Here is a 20,986-nt window from a genome sequence, read left to right on the forward strand (position 1 = left end):
GATGTCACCCATAGATTTACTATGGGGCTTCCCTTGTTGGCTGCCTCTTCTGCACCCGCCTCCACGGTGAAGCTGCCCCTGACAGCTCAGCATGGGACCTGACCAGATCGGCTTAAAAAAAGGTATGTTTTGCAATTTCTTCTTTAGAGGTTTAACGATAGGTTAGTCTTAGATTGTGAAAGCCGGTAGATTTAGAGAATTTAGTGTTAAGGTGGACTTCTGCTTTAAAGTATAAATATTATTTTTATCACTGCAATTGTAATTAGAAATTACTTTTTTTTTTTTTTTTCATTTTGGATAGCATAAGGTAAGGTTACCCTGTCCGTATTTTTTTTTGCCATCTCTGTTACATTTCTGGAGATTTCCCTTCCATTTCTTGCATAAAACCAAAACACAAAAAGGGAAAAAATCCTTCCAAAGTGAGGGAAAAATGGGTATTATATGGTGTGTTTTTGCACTAAAATAAATTTTATTATATTTATTCCTGAAAAATTCAGATGAATAAACAGTTGTGAAGGTGTCATGTGACATAGAAAATTTGCAACTATCACCTTCCTATTCTACAGGGCATCTGCTTTCAGAAAATATATAATGTTCTGAAGGTTTAATTAATTTTATTGCCATAAATTAAGATTTTTACATGTATGCAACACATAAAAGAAAATTGCTCTGGAGCCGAACTATTTAAATGAGCTACACAATTCCTCAGGTGCAGATGAGGTAATACTGTAAAAGAGCCCATACATCCAACTTATCGCAGATGTTCTTACATAACAGAACCATGGAATTAGTATAACATTCGTATTACTTTCAATTTTGGTTTGTTTGTTTACAAGCTGTTTTCAGCTTTTAAATCATCTGATGCTTTGCATTTCAGAGGAGAGATCTGGGGTCTGATTGATATGTGTGCACTAAAAATTTTTAAAGTGTATTTTTCCCTGAAAATTTGCGTATGATAAACCACTTGGCAAATATTGTGGGTATAAAAAAAATTACAACGACCATTTTATTCTCCAGGACCTCTGTTTAAAAAAATAAATACTAATGTTTGTGGGTTTAAATAATTTTCTAGAAAAAAGGTGCAGTTTCTTACAAATGTCAGAATTGGCCCAGACTGGAGGTGCTTAAAGAAAAATGGCAAAAAAATGGCAGACAGTCTTATCTAATGCTGAATTGATGTACTGTGTTAATGTGAATTGCAGGTAGACAAAGAGACCAATACTGAAGATACGTTTCCAGATGAGGTCAATATTATGAAAAAAGAGAGGACCTGTCGCCGGTCTCGTGGGTCTCCTTTTGTTCGCAGCAGTACAATTGTCCGTTCCCAGACATTTTCTCCAGGTGCAAGAAGTCAGTATGTTTGCAGAGTAAGTGCAGGGAAAAATGCAGATTGTATAACACTGACCTGAATGGTTTGATTGAGCCCAAACATTTTCCACTTTTATTAGCTGCTGGAAGGTAGGAAAATGTAACCGCTACATGCCACAGGGTATACAGTATCTCACAAAAGTGAATACACCCCTCAAATTTTTGTAAATATGTTATTATATCTTTTCATGTGACAAAACTGAAGAAATTACACATTGCTACAATGTAAAGTAGTGAGTGTACAGCTTGTATAACAGTGTAAATTTGCTGTCCCCTCAAAATAACTCAACACACAGCCATTAATGTCTAAACAGCTGGCAACAAAAGTGACTACACCCCTATGTAAAAATGTCTAAATTAGACCAAAAGTATCAATATTTTGTGTGGCCATCATTTTTTTCCAGCACTGCCTTAACCCTCTTGGGCATGGAGTGCACCAGAGCTTCACAGGTTGTGACTGAAGTCCTCTTCCACTCCTCTGTAATGACATCACAGAGCTGGTGGATGTTAGAGACCTTGCACTCCTCCACCTTCCGTTTGTGGATGCCCCACAGATGCTCAATAGGGTTTAGGTCTGAAACATGCTTGGCCAGTCCATCACCTTTACCTTTAGCTTCTTTAGCAAGGCAGTGGTCGTCTGGGAGGTGTGTTTGGAGTTGTTATCATGTTGGTATACTGCCCTGCGGCCCAGTCTCCAAAGGGAGGGAATCATGCTCTGCTTCAGTATGTCAGAGTACATGTTGGCATTCATGGTTCTCTCAATGAACTGTAGCTCCCCAGTGCCGGCAGCACTCATGCAGCCCCACACCATGACACTCCCACCACCATCCTTGACTGTAGGCAAGACACAATTGTCTTTGTACTACTCACCTGGTTGCCGCCACACACGCTTGATACCATCTGAACCAAATAAGTTTATCTTGGTCTCATCAGACCACAGGACATGGTTCCATTAATCCATGTCCTTAGTCTGCTTATCTTTAGCAAACTTGAATGAAAACGGGATCCTGTGAGCTACTATGCCTAAAAACTGCTGCCTGCACTAATCACTCCTTAATCAATGAGTATGAAAGACATAACTAAGATATAAAGAGTGCTGCGCAGTATGTGAAAAAAATATTGATGATCTATGTTGTTAAATATGTAAAGTGATTAAATAAATTCATACATAATTAGTGTTCATAAAACAAGGACAAATATATATAAATGTAAATAAACAGACGATATACAATTCCAATATGTGCAAACGGTGATAAATCACTAAAAAAATGTGAAAACTGAAAAGAAAAACACAGAAGGAAAATTTTTTTCCCCCAAAAAATGGTAATCAAACAGTCCCAATCACCAGTAATTAAAAATGTGATATATTTATTAAATAGCGGCTTGTCAGGTGCGTCACCTCCACTCTCCTGACCCCCCAATGGTTGAGTGCTCACTGTATGTGACCCTGCAGTTAAGCTTAGTCTATATATGCAGGTAAACCCTCACAGGGTTATGATTTGTGGTCTCCTTTTTCTTTATTCAAACCGGGCTCCCAATATTGGATGTATACCTTCAGCCATTCTCTCATATAGGAGAAAAGCAAATATCCATAGTGCAGGTATCGTATGATCAAATCGGCTTTATTTAAACAAATTGTAAATTCCACTCACATGCTGTAGGTGCTATAGTGAACCACTCTTTCCAAGCAGGATACATACAGTATATTCAAAGTGCATAAGATGACGGATGGCTGAGCATACACCTAATGCAGTGTGAGCCGATGCAGCGTACCAGCCACTGTGAATTCCTCCGATCACTGACACTTGCCTGGCCCCTCCCGTGGGATATACATATACATGGTATATGGTATACATCCAATATTGGTAGTCCGGTTTGAATAAAGAAAACAGAGACCACACATCATAACCCTATGAGGGTTTACCTGCATATATAGACCAAGCTTAACGGCAAGGTCACATACAGTGAGTTGAGCACCCACCCATTGGGGGGTCATGAGAGTAGAGGTGACGCACCTGACAAGTCGCTATTTAATATATATTTTACATTTTTCATCACTGGTGATTGTGACTGTTTGATTACCATTTTTTGGAAAAAAAATGTTTTCCTTCTGTTTTTTTTTGCAGTTTTCACATTTTTTTTGTGATTTATCACCGTTTGTACGTATTGAAATTGTATATCGTCTGTTTATTTACATTTATATATTTTTTCCTTGTTTTATGAACACTAATTATGTATGAATTTATTTTATAAATCTATATATTTAACAACCTAGATCATCAATATTTTTTCACACTGCGCAGCACTCTTTATATCTTATTTATGCCTTTAGCAAACTGTTTGCAGGCTTTCTTGTGCATCATCTTTAGAAGAGGCTTCCTTCTGGGACTACAGCCATGCAGACCAATTTGATACAGTGTGCGGCATATGGTCTGAGCACTGACAGACTGACCCCCCACCCTTTCAACCTCTGCAGCAATGCTGGCAGCACTCATTACGTCTATTTCCCAAAGACAACCTCTGGATATGACGCTGAGCATGTGCACTCAACGTCTTTGGTCAACCATGGCAAGGCCTGTTCTGAGTGGAACCTGCCCTGTTAAACCACTGTATGGTCTTGGCCACCGTGCTGCAGCTCAGTTTCAGGGTCTTGGCAATCTTCTTATAGCCTAGGCCATCTTTATGTAGAGCAACAATTCTTTTTTTCAGATCCTTAGAAAGTTCTTTGCCATGTTGAACTTCCAATGACCAGTAAGAGAGAAGAGACCAAATTTACCACACCTGCTCTCCATTCAAACCTGAGACCTTGTAACACTAACGAGCCCCATGACATCAGGGAGGGAAAATGGCTAATTGGGCCCAATTTGGACATTTCACTTAGGGGTCTACTCACTTTTGTTGCCAGCGGTTTAGACATTAATAGCTATGTGCTGAGTTATTTTGAGGGGACAGCAAATTTACACTGTTATACAAGATGTACTGCTCACTACTAGGGCTAAAATACGCACCTTTAACTGTAAAATATTGCTTCAGGTTCCCTCAGTTTTGACCACTTTTGTGAAGGCCAAGGAATGGGGCCATGTAATTTGCGCTAAAAAGGAAGTTCAGCCAGTTTGAACGCCAATCCTTCCCTTCACAAGAGGGGAAATGTCCTAGTATATAGGTCTTTACACATGAGGCCAGAACTGAAAGTGAAACTTTTTCTTAGTGTTTATTCCCAGCTGTATAGTTAAAGTGGTTGTAAAGGCAGAAGGTATTTTATCTTAATGCATTCTATGCATTAAGATAAAAAGCCTTCTGTGTGCAGCAGCCCCTCTCAGCCCCCCTAATACTTACCTGAACCCCATCTCTATACAGCAATGCATCAGCTGTTCAGGACTCTCCCTCTTGATTAGCTGAGACACAGGAGTGGCGCCATTGGCTCCCGCTGCTGTCAAAGTCAGTTAGCCAATCAGGAGAGAGAGGGGGTGGGGCTGAACCACGGCTCCGTGTCTGAATAGACACAGGGAGCTGCGGCTCGGCTCGGGTGCCCTCATAGTAAACTGCTTCTGTGGGGGCACTCAACAGTAAGAAGGTGCCAGGAGAGCCAAAGAGAGACCCGAGAAGAGGAAGATCGGAGTTGGTTTGTGCAAAACCACTTCACAGAGCAGGTAAGTATAACATGTTTGTTATTTTTAAAGAAAAAAAAAAACAGACTTTAGTATGACTTTAAGTACCGTGTTTTTCTGCAGTAATTTGCCATAAAATGTGATCTAATCCTCATCTAGGTCACAAAAATAGACAAACACAATGTGCTTAAAATGATAACATACAAACAATTCTAACTTCTTGTGTCTTTATTGAACATGCCCATTAAACATTTACAGTGCTGGAGGAAAAAGTAAAGCAGACTGAACACATGATTCATTTTCTTTAATTCAACCACTGACCACACTGGAATTTATGTACTTCCATGGAAAGTGGGGGGGACTGGCAGGATCACCAAGTATTTCACACAAACGAACCAATGCAAAGATAACAGTATAGTTTGTAATACAAGTACATAGTAACACAGAACACATTTGAGTTCATAAGCCCATTCAGGAAACTGATATGCCTGTCTCAGTGTTGCCTTGCAATTGATCCCCACCAGAACACTTCTGAGTTTCCTTTGTACTTCAGTTTCTATTCTCAATGTAAAAACATACCAGCGTTTTAGTTGGCTTGTATAAAGTAAACCTGTGCTTTACTTGTTATATAGGTAAAAAAAAAAAAAAAAAAAAAAAAAAAAAAAATTCACTTACGTTCCACCTTCTCCAGCTGCCCATACTGCTCTTCCCTTTGCTTCTCCAATGCTCTACTCAGCAGCCAGGAGCAAAGAGAAAAACCTGGTACTTTTAGGTATGGACAAACATTAATCATACCTCTAAAGCCCCATACACACACGCAGATCGTCGTCATACAATTGTTCGTCTTTTCTCCCCGGGATGTCGGTGTCTGTTGAAAAGTGCAAAGACAGCACAAGGACAGCACAAGAATTTTGTCCGCAGACTTCAGCTGACTGCAGAAGTGATGTCATGTAATGGTTAACTTTCCCTGTGTTTTTTATTTTCTGAGCATGCCCAGTCTTGCAAATCTGCGGTCTGTCGGCTGATTTCTGTACTGACAGGCGAACAATCGTCCGTTCTGGTGTCTGCAGACAAAAATTTTCATGTTTGCAAGAAAGACTCTTGTCCGCGGATTGTGTGCAGACATCTGTCGGAGGCACCATACTAACACGCATACAATCGGCAGATCTTTCGTCCGCCGACGTTTGTATGACGACGATCTGCGTGTGTGTACGGGGCTTTACTCCTACATTACAATGCTGGTTGCTCAGGAACTCACATGGGTGCAAGTGAGAGTCTTTCTTCCTGTATAAGATTGACTTGTGACCGATTGGAAAATTGAAGTTGAATTAGTATTTTTAATGCTTTGTGGAAGATGTGTATTAGGCAACAAAATCGTTTCAAGTATGCCATCTGATTGTGTCAGATGTAGTAGAGGTCAAACCAGTGTATTTTTTGAAGGCCTTCGTTTTTAAAAGGTGAACAAAATTATTTTATGGAAAATGTCACATATTTGTGTCTTTAGGACAAGAACTGATCAAATCAATAAAAAGTCAGCGTCTAGCCCTTTTTGCATGTACTGCAATGTTTGAACCTGTTATTTATGATAATTCTTCTTCTGTTGGCTGCACTGTCCTTTGGTACACAAGCTGTTTGATACTTACTCTTTATTGTCATATTTTGTGTACCTTTAAATAAAAAAGTAAAAAATGAATAAATAAAAAGTCAGTGAATTTTCCGGTATGTTGTGTCACTGACATATTACCATTACCAGCAGTGTCTGCAGTATACCAAATTACATTATTTTATTATTTACATCATATCTTGTTTTTGCTTCTGTTTAGCTATATCGAAGTGATAGTGATAGTTCTACATTACCGAGAAAATCACCTTTCATCCGAAATACACTGGAAAGGCGGACACTACGCTATAAGCAGGTATCAATGTAATGTGCATTTTTATTGTACAATCTGGAAAGGAGGTCCAGTATGTTAGGAAACAGAGTTTATTTGAAAGGTTGGTTCGCCTTTACCAAAAAACTGCCTATGCTGATAAGGGGTATTTGTAGATAAAAACAAACTATGCAACTCTGACTAGTTAATAGTTAATGAAGGCCATTGCTATAGGTGTAGGCCATTTATATACCTCCTGAAACCCTACTGAAATGCTCCCAGGACATTGCTAGGACGTTGCTGAGTGATGCCAGTCAGAAGGGATGGTTGTGTCTTTTGTAATGGCCTCGGTGTGACGTGTTTTCATCTGTATTTTCTATATAGGCTATTTATATTTTAATACTAAAAATTAAATAAATGCATAGCAGTTACTTTTTTCCCATAACTGTAGTCAACCCTGCTCTGCTTCATTTAATTGCCCATCTCTGCTGTCTTTTTAGTTTTTGGATATCTTTTATGTGAACTGGTGCCCAAAATGGGACTGCATATTCAATACAGACCAAACAAATGCCTTGTACATAGGGGTAAAATTATGCCTGACTTTTTATAAAAAAATAAATAATCATGCAAGCTTTACAACCTGCAGATTGGTGTTGCATGCTCTTATTTATTGTATGTTGTGATCTACAAGTACACCCTGGTACATATCTATTATTGATTTACCCATTCACCTTCTGTCTATTGTATGTTACATGTATATTTTTGTAAGTCCTTTATCCACAGTAAATCTTATAAATCTAGCTGCACAATCACTGAGTGTGTCTAGGTTGGTCATTTATAAATTGGAGATATCTTCAATAGATTTGATTGTGTTACCCAAAGTCTTAACCCCAAATTCAACTCTATAAACAAGTTAAAAAAGTCTTGTCCCAAGAAGGAACTTTTGAGTACACTATGTATAACCTTAGATCATTCAGAATGACTAACTGTTCCCTACTTTGCCTTCACACCAGCTTTCTCTACATTATACATTATGTTCTTTGTAACTGAATAGACCTTTATTTGTGAAGTACTGTGAGGAGTGTTTTATAATGGTTTAAATATATTACACTAGATATACAGCCACACTTCTGCATGAAAATTGTGCATTTGTTTGATAACATCCCTCTTTTGTAAACGTATGATGGCTGTCACTTGTATTAAAGGAGAGCTATAGTAACAGCATACACTTTCATTTTATAACATCAGCATTGTAATAGCAATAAAACAATGGTTGTTTTTGACAATTCAATTTAATATAAGCTTACTTGGAAAAACATCTTTCATCTTGTAAATGCTGTCTGTCTGCTGGTCATCTCTTTCCACAACTTCCTGGATTCCCTGCATGCTTTGCAGCTTTTCCTCTGCTGTTTACGTTCGGTTTCTAAGCACTACATATCCCATGTCACTTTGCTGCCTGCAAGCAGTGATTCCTGTATTGACTCTGCTTCCTTAATCTCCTTCTTTCACCATTTCTATAGTTCAGAAGGCAGGCTCTGTGAAATGTGTAAGGCCCCTTTTAATGGGGCCGGCTCTGCCAGGAGTTCGTCTGCTCAACAGGGAATCTGTCCGCTAATCCCCGTTGAGCAGGTGGATGGCTGGTCCGTGTTTGCTCCGCTTATGCAGAGTGGACACAGACACAGCCTGCTCTCCTCTATGGGTGGTCAGAAAGAAACGGACCACCTGTCTGTTTACATCCAACGGCCATCCGATCCCCCAGATGGATGGGGAACGAATCACCGCCTGTCTGTTTTTAGTGGATAGGATCGGATCGGATGTCGGTGGGTGTCAACGGACACATTTCTTTTAACACCGCCATGCAATGAATGGTCTGATTGGGTCTGCCTAAAATACTGACAGAAGGCCCCGTTTGGTCCGCCCCTGTGAAAGGGGACTAACACAGCAGTGCCTACTAGCAAAGCATAATGAATATCAAGAATTCAAGAAATTAAATTTGTGGGGATCTTCAGAAAGTAACTTTACAAATTTCAAGATCATTCAGAGTAAGAGAAGTAGGCTAGAAATAATTGAAATACAATGTGGAAATTAATGTGTGATTTTACATTTTGACCGTAGATACACTTTAATAATTTGTTTTTATAACATGTTCTTGAATGTGGTCTCTAAGCAATGAAGGTTAATTTTACAGGTTGATAGAAAATGGGGGAATACTTTTGTGAATATAGGTATCCCACCGATATACACTGCTCAAAAAATTGAAGGAACACTTTTTAATCAGAGTACAGCATCAAGAGTCAATAAAACTCCTGGGATATTGATCTCTTCAGTTAAGAGGGGGTTGTTAATCAGTTTCAGCTGCTTTTGTGTTGGAGGCGATACCTGGACCCTATAGAGGTTGCACAGGCAGTCCAATTCCTCCAGGTTGGCACATCAATACATGCCATTGCCAAAAGGTTTGCTGTGTCTCCCAGCACAGTCTCAAGAGCATTGAGGAGATTCCAGGAGACAGGCAATTACTCTAGGAGAGCTTTAAGGGGCCATAGAAATTCCTTAACCCATCAGCAGGACCAGTATCTGTTCAAGCATTGCCAGAGCCCTACAAATGACCTCCAGCAGGCCACTGGTGTAAATGTCTCTGACCAAACAATCAGAAACAGATTTCATGAGGGTGGCCTGAGAGCCTGACATCCTCTAGTGTTCCCTGTGCTTACTGCCCACCACTGTGGAGCTTTATTGGCATTTGCTATTGAACACCAGAATTGGCAGGTCTGCCACTGGCGCCCTGTGCTTTTCATAGATGAGAGCAGGTTCACCCAGAGCACATGTGGCAGACGTGAAAGGGTCTGGAGAAGCTGTGGAGAACAATATGCTTGTAACATCGTTCAGCATGACCAGTTTAATGGTGGTTCAGTGATGGTCTGGGGAGGCATATCCATGGAGGGACACACAGACCTCTAGAGGCTAGACAATGGCACCCTGACTGCCATTAGGTATTGGGATGAAATCTTTGGACACATTGTCAAACCCTGCGCTGGTGCAGTGGGTCCTGGGTTCCTCCTGGTGCACAACAATCCCTGGCCTGATGTGGCGAGAGTGTGCTGCCAGTTCCTAGAGAATGAAGGAATTGATACCATTGAATGGCCCCCACGCTCGCCTGAACTAAATCCAATAAGAACACCTCTGCGACATTATGTTTCGGTCCACCCAACGCCACCAGGTTGCACCTCAGTCTGTTTAGGAGCTCAGTGATGCCCTGGTCCAGATCTGGGAGGAAATACCCCAGGACACCATCTGTCATCTCATTAGGAGCATGCCCTGATGTTGTCAGGCATGCATACAAGCACGTGGGGGCCATACAAACTACTGAATACCATTTTGAGTTGCTGCAATGAAATTTCAGCAAAATGGACTAGCCTGCTGCATCATTTTTTTCACTTTGATTTTTGGGGGTGTCTTTGAGGTCAGCTCTGTAGCTTGATAATTTTAATTTCCATCAAACAATGTGGCATCCCTTCGTTCCTAACACATTACCCAGTCCATATCAGTATAGATATCCAGTATGATATTTTTCCCCATTGAGATCTGATGTTTTTTCAAAGTGTTCCTTCAATTTTTTTGGAGCAGTACACCAAGCTAGTCTTTACAGGTTGTCTAAATTAGACCACTCATGTGCATTAGAAGTCTTTGTGTCCCTTTTCCCATCCTCTATACTTTGAACATTTCTGTGTACTTACTTTACTAGCACACATTCATGCTTGTGTATCCCTGTAATTCAGCCTCTTTCCTTGGAGAATGAGTTTGCACAGTGGCCGTTATATTATAGGCACAGCTTAATGTCTTAATTTGTGAAGGACTAGATACAGTATGTTGTCTGTGATTTTAGGAATGTCTATCTGTCCATACACTAGTTATAAATACACCCAGTGTTTTTGTTGACATGGTCTCTCCTCTCAACCTTCAACAGCAATACTACCAAGCCATAGGATTGACATGTGTGATTTATGTTTTGTAGCAGGCCTGCCAGTCTTCCATGGCAGAGATCATGGCACGGACATCTCTAGACCTGGAGCTGGATCTCCAGGCTTCCAGATCAAAGCAACAGCAGTTAAATGAAGAGATAAACACTCTTAAAGAGCTCAAGCAACGTCTAGAGGAGGCACAACTTCGAGGTCAAAGCAAGCTTCCCCAGTGGGTGCTGCGTGATGAAAGATTCCGCTGTCTGCTGATAGAGGCAGAAAGACAAGTAAATATCCTGCTAATACATAGCTGAAAGGAAATGTAACAAACTTTCTCTACAGATCGAAGTAATAAGCCTCACACATACATTTTATGATTATGTTAAAGTGTCAAGTCAAAACGTTTTTTTTTGGTAGTTTTGGATAGGGAGGGAATGATTAGATTAGAATGCCTTTCTGTCTGTTTTACTGCTTACAATTACCCTCCAACAGCAACACAAATGGAAATAAAAATAAAAAAGGTAGGTTTTTATTTATGTCTGTGGCCCTGTTGCAAGCAGGACATGAAGTGAAGGTAAACCTATCTAGCAGAGTCCCCAGTAGCTGTGAAATAGCAATCCCTCCACTGATTTCAAAGTTAAAAAAAGTTTGTAGGTTGACATACACGTTTGGCTGCATGCACACTGGGCATTTGGCCAGCTCTCCTGAATGCCTTTCTTCTGGCAGGAGAAAATCAGCATCCAAAAACCCACATAAGACTTTTTTGTAAACGCATTTAGGCATCTCAAACATTTTTCTAACAAATGCTGCTTCTCCTAAATGCTCTGGCAATGGGGTTTTTTTTCTGCCTCTAAACACCTGTAAAGACCTATATGTGCATGGACACATAGACTAACATTAACAAAGGTTGTTCAGAGGCAGAAAAATAAAGTCAAATACTCCTAAAAGTGGTATTTTAACGCCCAGTGTGCATGAGGCCTTTAAGTAAGCATGCCATCAAAAAAACATTTGTTTCATACCTTAAGTTCTCCACACCAGCTTCACAGTGTACCCAGTAGTGCCCTAAGCATCCAATGCAAATACCGAGTTTCTAAAAATCAGAACACAGACACACTCACATTCCAGGTCATTCAGGTCTTTGGATAAGTCACTCAGGCACCAGGCATTGCAGTGTGGGATATTAAATGGAGGTGTATATGGAGGGATATGGGGGTGTACCTTTTTTCCATATATCTTGGAGTCTGAGTTTGAGAAATTAAAGTTGATTTTACATGCATACACATTGGGGTTGATTTACTATAACTGAGGAGTGCAAAATCTAGTGCAGCTCTGTATGGAAACCAATCAGCTTTCAGTTTTTTTTTTGTCAAAACATAATTGAACAAGCTGAAGTTAGAAGCGGATTTGTTTCTATGCAGAAACCAGATTTTGCACTCTTTAGTTTTAGTAAATCAAACCCATTTTGTCCATTCCACTATGTTAGGATCTGGATTTTAAAAAAAAAAATTGGGAATGAAAAAAACTAAACACACATACTCACCTAGGTGGATGCAGTATTGGCCCAATGCTGCATCTGTCCCCCCCTGCCTCTAAGAATCGCTGGAGTCAAAAGGCTGAGCCAGATACTAATCAGAAATCTGGGTGGATCACAGCCTGGACCGGCGATTATTTATCATTTTAGCTTCAACGTCTCATTCTACCTATGCATAATTTGAAATCTAATATATGTGATTAAAAATTGCTACAAATATATATATGATCTACTATTGGTGCAATTAGCAAAGAAAAGTGCATACCAGTGCAATTTCAATTCAGAAGTGTTTGTGCTTCTCAAAGTAAATTAATCCACAAAGGTGTGGATCAGTGAACCAATAAATAGATATATAAAGAATTCCATACAAAAATCACATAAGAATATATAAAAATATAAATATATAAATGTGCTCCAAGTAGTGTTTAAAAGTCCAGGCAATAGCATGCAATCAAAATTGTGCTTGGTGGATTCTTATTAATCCCTTCACAGTGCTCCAGGTGCTGGGATGTGACAACCGTCAATTAAGAAGTGCTTGTGCTTCTCAAAGTAAATTAATCCACAAAGGTGTGGATCAGTGAACCAATAAATAAATATATAAAGAATTCCATACAAAAATCACATAAGGATATATAAAAAAATCACATAAGAATATATAAAAAAGTATAAATATATAAATGTGCTCCAAGTAGTGTTTAAAAGTCCAAGCAATAGCATGCAATCAAAATTGTGCTTGGTGAATTCTTATTAATCCATTCACAGTGCTCCAGGTGCTGGGATGTGACAACCGTGGCCTCTTACCAGCTAGCAGCAGGTCACAAGGACCCCCAACGCCTGTGATCCCTTTATTGGGTGGATCAAACCTCTCCTCGATTGCTTGGATCTCTGGCTCCTATATTACTCGAGTTGGACCATGTAGTCCCCCCATACACATAAAGATATAGAAGAACAAATAGCCTCCAATAGTGAAATACTGTTTTATTCTCCAAAAAACATACACTATAAGGTGACAATTAGCCTCTTACTATTTGTTGTGCCCTCCTGGCACTGGGCAATTCGGCAGTACAAAATCGTTTTTTTGGGTCTTAGGAAGATATTCTCCGGGGATCTGCAGCACCCTGTATCTCCTTTCCCCCTTCTTTGTATTGCGGCGTTGGATGTGTATCCCAGCCTCTGTTCCGAATGCCTCTGTGTGTTACTTCCGGGTTAGCATGGAGAATAAAACAGTATTTCACTATTGGAGGCTATTTGTTCTTCTATATCTTTATGTGTATGGGGGGACTACATGGTCCAACTCGAGTAATATAGGAGCCAGAGATCCAAGCAATCGAGGAGAGGTTTGATCCACCCAATAAAGGGATCACAGGCGTTGGGGGTCCTTGTGACCTGCTGCTAGCTGGTAAGAGGCCACGGTTGTCACATCCCAGCACCTGGAGCACTGTGAATGGATTAATAAGAATTCACCAAGCACAATTTTGATTGCATGCTATTGCTTGGACTTTTAAACATTACTTGGAGCACATTTATATATTTATACTTTTTTATATATTCTTATGTGATTTTTTTATATATCCTTATGTGATTTTTGTATGGAATTCTTTATATATTTATTTATTGGTTCACTGATCCACACCTTTGTGGATTAATTTACTTTGAGAAGCACAAGCACTTCTTAATTGACGGTTGTCACATCCCAGCACCTGGAGCACTGTGAAGGGATTAATAAGAATCCACCAAGCACAATTTTGATTGCATGCTATTGCCTGGACTTTTAAACACTACTTGGAGCACATTTATATATATATTCTTATGTGATTTTTGTATGGAATTCTTTATATATCTATTTATTGGTTCACTGATCCACACCTTTGTGGGTTAATTTACTTTGAGAAGCACAAACACTTCTGAATTGAAATTGCACTGGTATGCACTTTTCTTTGCTAATTGCACCAATAGTAGATCATATATATATATTTGTAGCAATTTTTAATCACATATATTACACTTTAAATCACCTATTAATTTTTATAACACATGATATATTAAGATTACCAGCGCCTTTTTACCTATGATATATACCTATTTATTGTTTTATTACAATTAAAAGGGCAGCAGGTTCAACAATCTTTTATTTAAAGGGCCAGGCGCCTTCTCTTTTCTTTTTATTGATAATTTGAAATCTGCTGGAAAAGTATGAAAGATGACCCTAAACTCTAAAAACACACCATGCAACAGCTGAGGATGCTGCAGTGTTGATATGATTTTAGACTAGGCACCAGAATGTAAGTCTAACATTTCTATTGTGGTAAAGATATATCTGTTCTATAACTAGCACTTGCTGTTTCTTAGAATAGTTTTATGTTTATTTCTCTCTTTAGATGAGACAGACCAAGCTTGAGCTGCACCAAGAACAAGCAGCTGAGAAAATGCTTAAAAAAGTCTCCAAAGAAGTCTTCCAGCTGCGTGGTCAGAATCAAAAGGAACCATTGCAAGTACAAACCTTTAGGTCAGTGAAAATAAAATCATGAATAAAAACATTCTTCATATGTGATGTAATAACAGTACTTAGAAGGTATACCATGTCTCAGCTTTAACTGCAGAAATGTTTTCTTCTACCTGGGGCATTCCTGGTATTAAAAGAATTGAATACAATCCAGAAATCTAGTCTTTCACCTCTTACTTGCTTCAGTGGTGTACTTCTTTTTTTTTTTTTTGGGGGGGGGGGGGGGTTAAAAAGAAAAAAACTCTGTAGTACAGAACAACCAGGAACAGCCAGCCTAAACCCCTCAGTACAGACTCCCCCACACACATACCAACCTCCACAAACGGACCACTCCAGGACAAACCTCTCAGTACAGACACGCCCCTTTCCTCCCTTTCCCCCAGCACAGACTCCTGAGTACAGACTGATGCTATATCAGTGAAAAATAAAGTACACTATTATACTGTAATGTGCAGCCTTACCTTATGAAGAAATAATAGTTTATATGCATTATTGAAAGTATTTGGTTGTGTTGTAGTTACATAAGGAGGGTTGTGGAAAAGTCTGATTAAGAGTTAAGACATGAGAATGTACATAGTTACATAGTAGGTGAGGTTGAATAAAGACAATAGTCCATCCAGTTCAACCTGTGTAGGTGTGTGTGGCTGTACTCATCTCACATACCCCTGAATGTTCTGATCCTTGAGATGTAAGTCTAAGAGTCTTTTGAAAGCCACCATACTACCCGCAGAAACCACCTCTTGTGGTAGAGAATTCCACAATCTTGTAGCCCTAACAGTAAAGAACCCCCCACGTTGCCTGTGGTTAAAACGCTTCTCCTCTAATCGCATTGTATGCCCTCGAGTCCTCATGCAATCCCTTCGAATGAACAGCTTTTTTTCTAAGCTGGGATACCCATTAAGATATTTATAAATTGCTATCATGTCCCCCCTCAGACGTCTCTTCTCCAGGGAGGATAAATCGAGCGATTGTAGACGCTCTTCATAGTTAAGGTCCTCCAATCCCCTAATTAGTTTAGTTGCCCTTCTCTGGACTCTCTCCAGCTCCAACACATCCCTTCTGAGGACTGGCGACCAGAACACTCCAGATGCGGTCGGACCAGAGTTTTATAAAGTGGAAGGATTATAGTCTTATCTCTGGAATGCATCCCTTTCTTTATGCATGCTAATATTCTGCTGGCTTTGGCAGCTGCCGCTTGACATTGCATGCTGTTGCCTAATCTATCATCAACCAAGACTCCCAGATCCTTCTCCATTTTTGATTCCCCCAAGGGTTCCCCTCCTAACGTGTATTGTGTTTTTATGTTTTTAGTCCCCAAGTGCAAAACCTTACACTTCTCCACGTTAAACCTTATTTGCCATGTCGTTGCCCACTCTGTAATTTTGTCCAGGTCATTCTGTAGGATATCTGCTTCATGCTGTGCAGTTATTGCCCTGGCCAATTTTGTGTCATCTGCAAAAACTGATAACGCACTACTGATCCCGTCCTCAATGCTGTTTATGAATAAATTGAACAAGGTTGGTCCCAGGACTGAGCCCTGGGGCACCCCGCTTACAACCTCAGACCAGTCTGAGTATGCGCTGTTTATTACCACCCTTTGGACACGCCCTTTAAGCCAATTCCGTATCCAAGAGCAAACTCTGCTGTCGATACCTGCAAACCTTATTTTATAAATTAAGCGCTTGAGGGGAACTGTATCAAACGCCTTAGCGAAATCCAAGTACACCACATCCACTGGTCTCCCCCTATCTAGCTCACAGCTTACCTCCTCGTAGAATGCTAAGAGATTGGTTTGACAAGAACGCCCATTTGTAAACCCGTGCTGATTACTGCTGATGATGTTGTTGTCTTTAGCAAACTCTACGATATAGTCCCTTATCATCCCCTCCAGAAGTTTACATACTATTGATGTCAAACTGACAGGCCTATAATTTCCCGGGATATGCCTCTGGCCCTTTTTGAATATCGGAATCACGTTAGCTTTCTTCCAATCCCCTGGTACATCTCCTGTCCTAATACTGTCAGCAAAGATCAGGAACAGTGGTCTGGATATAACCTTACTGAGTTCCTTGAGTACTCTCGGATGTACGCCATCCGGGCCTGGTGATTTGTTTGTGTTAAGTTTATCCAGCCTTTCCCTGATTTCACCCTCTGTTAGCCATAGTGGCAAGTCCTGTGTATTACTACTAACCATACAGTCATGGTCAGTGTACCCCTCCGTTTCCTGTGTAAAGACTGACGAGAAAAAAGCATTCAGCACGGTTGCTTTTTCAGTGTCCTCTGTAACCATCCCCCCATCATCGCTAATTATGTGTGCAATATGCTCTGCCCTAGTTTTTTTGCTGTTGATATATTTAAAGAATTTCTTTGGGTTTTTTTTACTATCCTCCGCTATTTGTCTCTCAAAGTTGATTTTAGCCATTTTGATTTCGTGTTTACACTTCTTATTTGCCTCCTTGTATTGCTCGAAAGCCAATACAGTGCCCTCTGATTTATATTTCTTGAAGGCCAATTTTTTTCCCCTAATAAGTTTTTTAACGCTACGGTTTAGCCAGCCAGGTTTGGCTTTGTCTCTTCTAAATTTATTTCCCATAGGAATGCACTGCAAGATGCCTTTGCCTAATATGTTCCTAAAGCATTCCCATTTTTCCTCTGTGGTCAGGGATCCCAGGGTTTGGTCCCAGTTTACCCTTTCCATCAATGAGTACAATTTCGGAAAGTTTGCCCTTCTGAAGTTTAGGGTTCTTATGTTCCCCACTTGCCTTGTTATATTGTTATTTATACTAAATGTGATCATCCTGTGATCGCTAGAGCCCAGGTTGTCCTGAACTACTACCTCCGAGATTATGTCTGGGTCATTAGTGATCAATAGATCCAGGACTGCATTTTCTCTAGTCGGAGAATCCACCAACTGTGACATGTAATTATCCAGTAAGGTTTCTGTGAATAGGCGTGCCTTCTGTGAGTGTGCAGTCCCCTCATCCCAGTCAATGTCGGGATAATTGAAGTCCCCCAATATGATGACTGATCCCAATTTTGCCACTTTACTCATTAGTGCTAAGGATTCCAGCTCTACCTCCTCCCCTTGGTTAGGTGGCCTATAGCAAACCCCCACAATTACTTTCCCCTTTTCTCCTTCCCTATGGAGTTCAACCCACACAGATTCTAACTCCATACTCATCCCTTCTGTAATGTCACTCCTTTCTATCACCTTTATATTGTTCTTGACATAGAGACATACCCCTCCCCCTCTTTTTCCTACCCTGTCCTTCCGGTACACCGAATACACCGAATGTAGAAGTAGCAGAAAGAGTCAATCAGTTGTACTGCAATGCAAGGAGCATGCTAATAGGAGGAGAGAGCAGCATAACAGATAGCTTAGCTCATCAGTCTGCTACATCTCCTTTACTGGGTGGGGGTGTTGTGGAGACTTGTAAATTTGACTGAACTGCAGCAGAGAAAAATCAGGTCTCCCACCACGCCAGATAGGGCTGTGTAATGTGGCAGAGGTGTGTAAATCTCATAACTGGATGCAAAGAAATACAAATATTTTGACAGGTATCACAGTTTTCTTATATATTTCATCTGTATTGTATACTTCAAGTGATACTAAAGGCAGAAGGGGTTTTTTTTTTTTTTTATCTTAATGCATTCTATGTATTAAGATAAAAAAAACCTTCTGTGTGTTGCAGTCCCCCTAATACTTACCTGAGCCCATCTCAATCCAGCTATGTCTACGAGTACCTCGGCCGTCCGGAACTCTCCCTCCTGATTGGCTGAGACACAGCAGCGGCGCCATTGGCTCCTGCTGCTGTCAATCAAAGTCAATTTGCCAATCAGGAGAGAGAGGGGGCAGGAACGAACCGTGGCATCCATGTTTGACTGAACACACAGAGCTGCGGCTGGGCTCAGATGCCCCCATAGCAAGCTGCTTGCTAAGGGGGCAATCGTGAGGAGGGAGAGGTCAAGAGAGCTGGCATGGGATCTGAAAAGGGGAGGATCGGGGCTGCTTTGTTCAAAACCACTGCACAGCGCAGGTAAGTATAACATGTTTGTTATTTTTATAAGAAAAAAAATAAGACTTTAGCATCACTTTAATTTTGCTGTTTGCCTGCTGTTGAGCTTCAACTTGCTGCTGACCAGAGAGAGCAGATATAATGCAAGAAATACTTATTCTACACATCTGTTTGTAACCTTGTTATCTAAGCAAACCCTTTCTACTCTGTTACTGTCAGGGAGAAGATAGCATTTTTTACAAGACCAAGGATCAATATACCTCCTCTGCCAGCTGACGATGTATGACGTGTTTCATGCGAACACAGGATGTATCGAAAATATTGCTTGTATTTCCATGAAGTTATTAAACTAGTGAAGTTTAATATTACAAATGTTTTAAAAGCTATTCATTATTTTGTAAAAAATAAAAAACACAATAAAAATGAAAAACATATATGCATTATATAAATATCTATAATTATATATATTTTATAATATGACCGCAGCAAGGCTTGGTTTTTCCTTGCTGTAACACTGACATCTTTGAAGACAAACTATTTTATAGATCAACTACTCTCTTCTGAAAAAAATGTACAGTTTTGATGCTTTTTAATGTGACTTTTAATTAAAAAAAGGCTGGAAATTGGAAATAAAGCAAGTTCAGGACAGTTCGCTGTAACAGTAATTTATTTATAGGTTCTTATTTTCCTTGAAGGAAAATACTTACTTTAAAGTTGTTCTAGATTGAATTTATGCTTCCAAGTGTTTTGTCATACAGCTGAATTGGACTGATGAACTGGCTTTCTTTCTGGTACCTGAAACGGAAATATTATTTGCAAACTGTCACCTTTGGTAGCTTTTTTTTATATATATATATATTTCTTGCTTTTCTTCATAACATATCTCATATTCTTTCACATGATTTCTGTTCTGTACTGAAATATTATCACTGCAAGGGTTTTAATACTGATTAAAATGGCATTGCATTTTCCAGAGCTCTTCTTGTTGTTTGAACTTTTTTGTCACTGTGTTTGTTACACTTCTCAGCTTACTGCTCTGCTTTTTAGGTTACTCCAACGATTACCCAATATAACTGCTGATAAAATGTGTGTGTTTACTTGTTCCATGATTTTATTATTTTTTGTTTCCAATGTTTTTTATCATTAGTAACATATAGGGCTCTTACACACGGACGGTCCGTATGTCCGTAAATCACCCCATCCGTTTGCGGGTGATTTACGGACATAATGAATGTCTATGGGATTGTGGATGTCAGCGGATATCCGCTGACATCCGATTTTCATCCTTTCAGTTCTGTTCCGTTTTTTGGAACGGAACAGAACCCTATTTTTGTTCCGTTTAAAAAACCGAAAGGAAGCAAAATCGGACGTCAGCGGTGTCATCCGCTGACATCCGCAATGCCCATAGACTTACATTATGTCCGTATATCATCCGCAAACGGATGGGATGATATGCGGACATACAGAGCGGATGACACTTGTGTCATCCGCTCCGTGTAAAAAAAAAAAAGCACCGGAGCGGGAAAAAAAAACTGAACGGCCGTGTGAAAGAGGCCTTAAGGAGAAATACACGTTTTTATTTTGTCTTGTGATTGGAGAAGCATGATTGTTGCTACTTTTCACTCTAAGGCCTCTTGCACACTGCAGCTTGAAAAAGCACTGCTTTTTTTTTACTGAGCTAAAATACAGCCCATTAATTGTAATGTGCCTATGCATACAGGTGCATAGTTACATAGTTAGCAAGGTTGAAAAAAGACCACTCAACCAATAAGAAAACAAAAAAAAACAGTAAAAAATAAAAACCCAACCATACAATCCTTTACCCGCAGTTGATCCAGAGGAAGGGGAAAAACCCCAGCAAAGCATGATCCAATTTTCTACAGCAGGGGAAAAAAATTCCTTCCTGATCACCCGAGAGGCAATGGGATATTCCCTGGATCAACTTTACCTTTAAATATTAGTACCCATTTATATTATGTACACTCAGGAAATAATCCAGACCTTTTTTAGCTCAATCTCAGTTTATTAAAGTTAGATTTTACAATATAAACATAGAAAAAGATAATAGACAAGAAACACAGCGAACAAGCGGTATCTCTCATGTCAAATATACAATACGAATATGACCAGTAG

General features: G+C 39.8%; 1 protein-coding gene across 1 annotated transcript in view; it reads left to right on the forward strand.

The window, feature by feature from the left end:
• The window catches only part of WWC3 (WWC family member 3), a 357,513-nt gene extending 337,685 nt beyond the window's left edge, over positions 1-19,828 (forward strand). Inside the window, exons 19-23 of the mRNA XM_082245434.1 lie at positions 1,203-1,367; positions 6,800-6,892; positions 10,860-11,090; positions 14,713-14,840; positions 19,073-19,828. Of these exons, the coding sequence (XP_082101560.1) occupies positions 1,203-1,367; positions 6,800-6,892; positions 10,860-11,090; positions 14,713-14,840; positions 19,073-19,139 (684 nt within the window). The 3' untranslated portion in view covers positions 19,140-19,828. The remainder of the gene's footprint in view (positions 1-1,202; positions 1,368-6,799; positions 6,893-10,859; positions 11,091-14,712; positions 14,841-19,072) is intronic.
• The last annotated feature ends 1,158 nt before the right edge of the window (positions 19,829-20,986 follow it).

This window comes from Pelophylax lessonae (assembly GCF_965119305.1).
Source record: "Pelophylax lessonae genome assembly, chromosome: 2".
Classification (NCBI taxonomy): domain Eukaryota; kingdom Metazoa; phylum Chordata; class Amphibia; order Anura; family Ranidae; genus Pelophylax; species Pelophylax lessonae.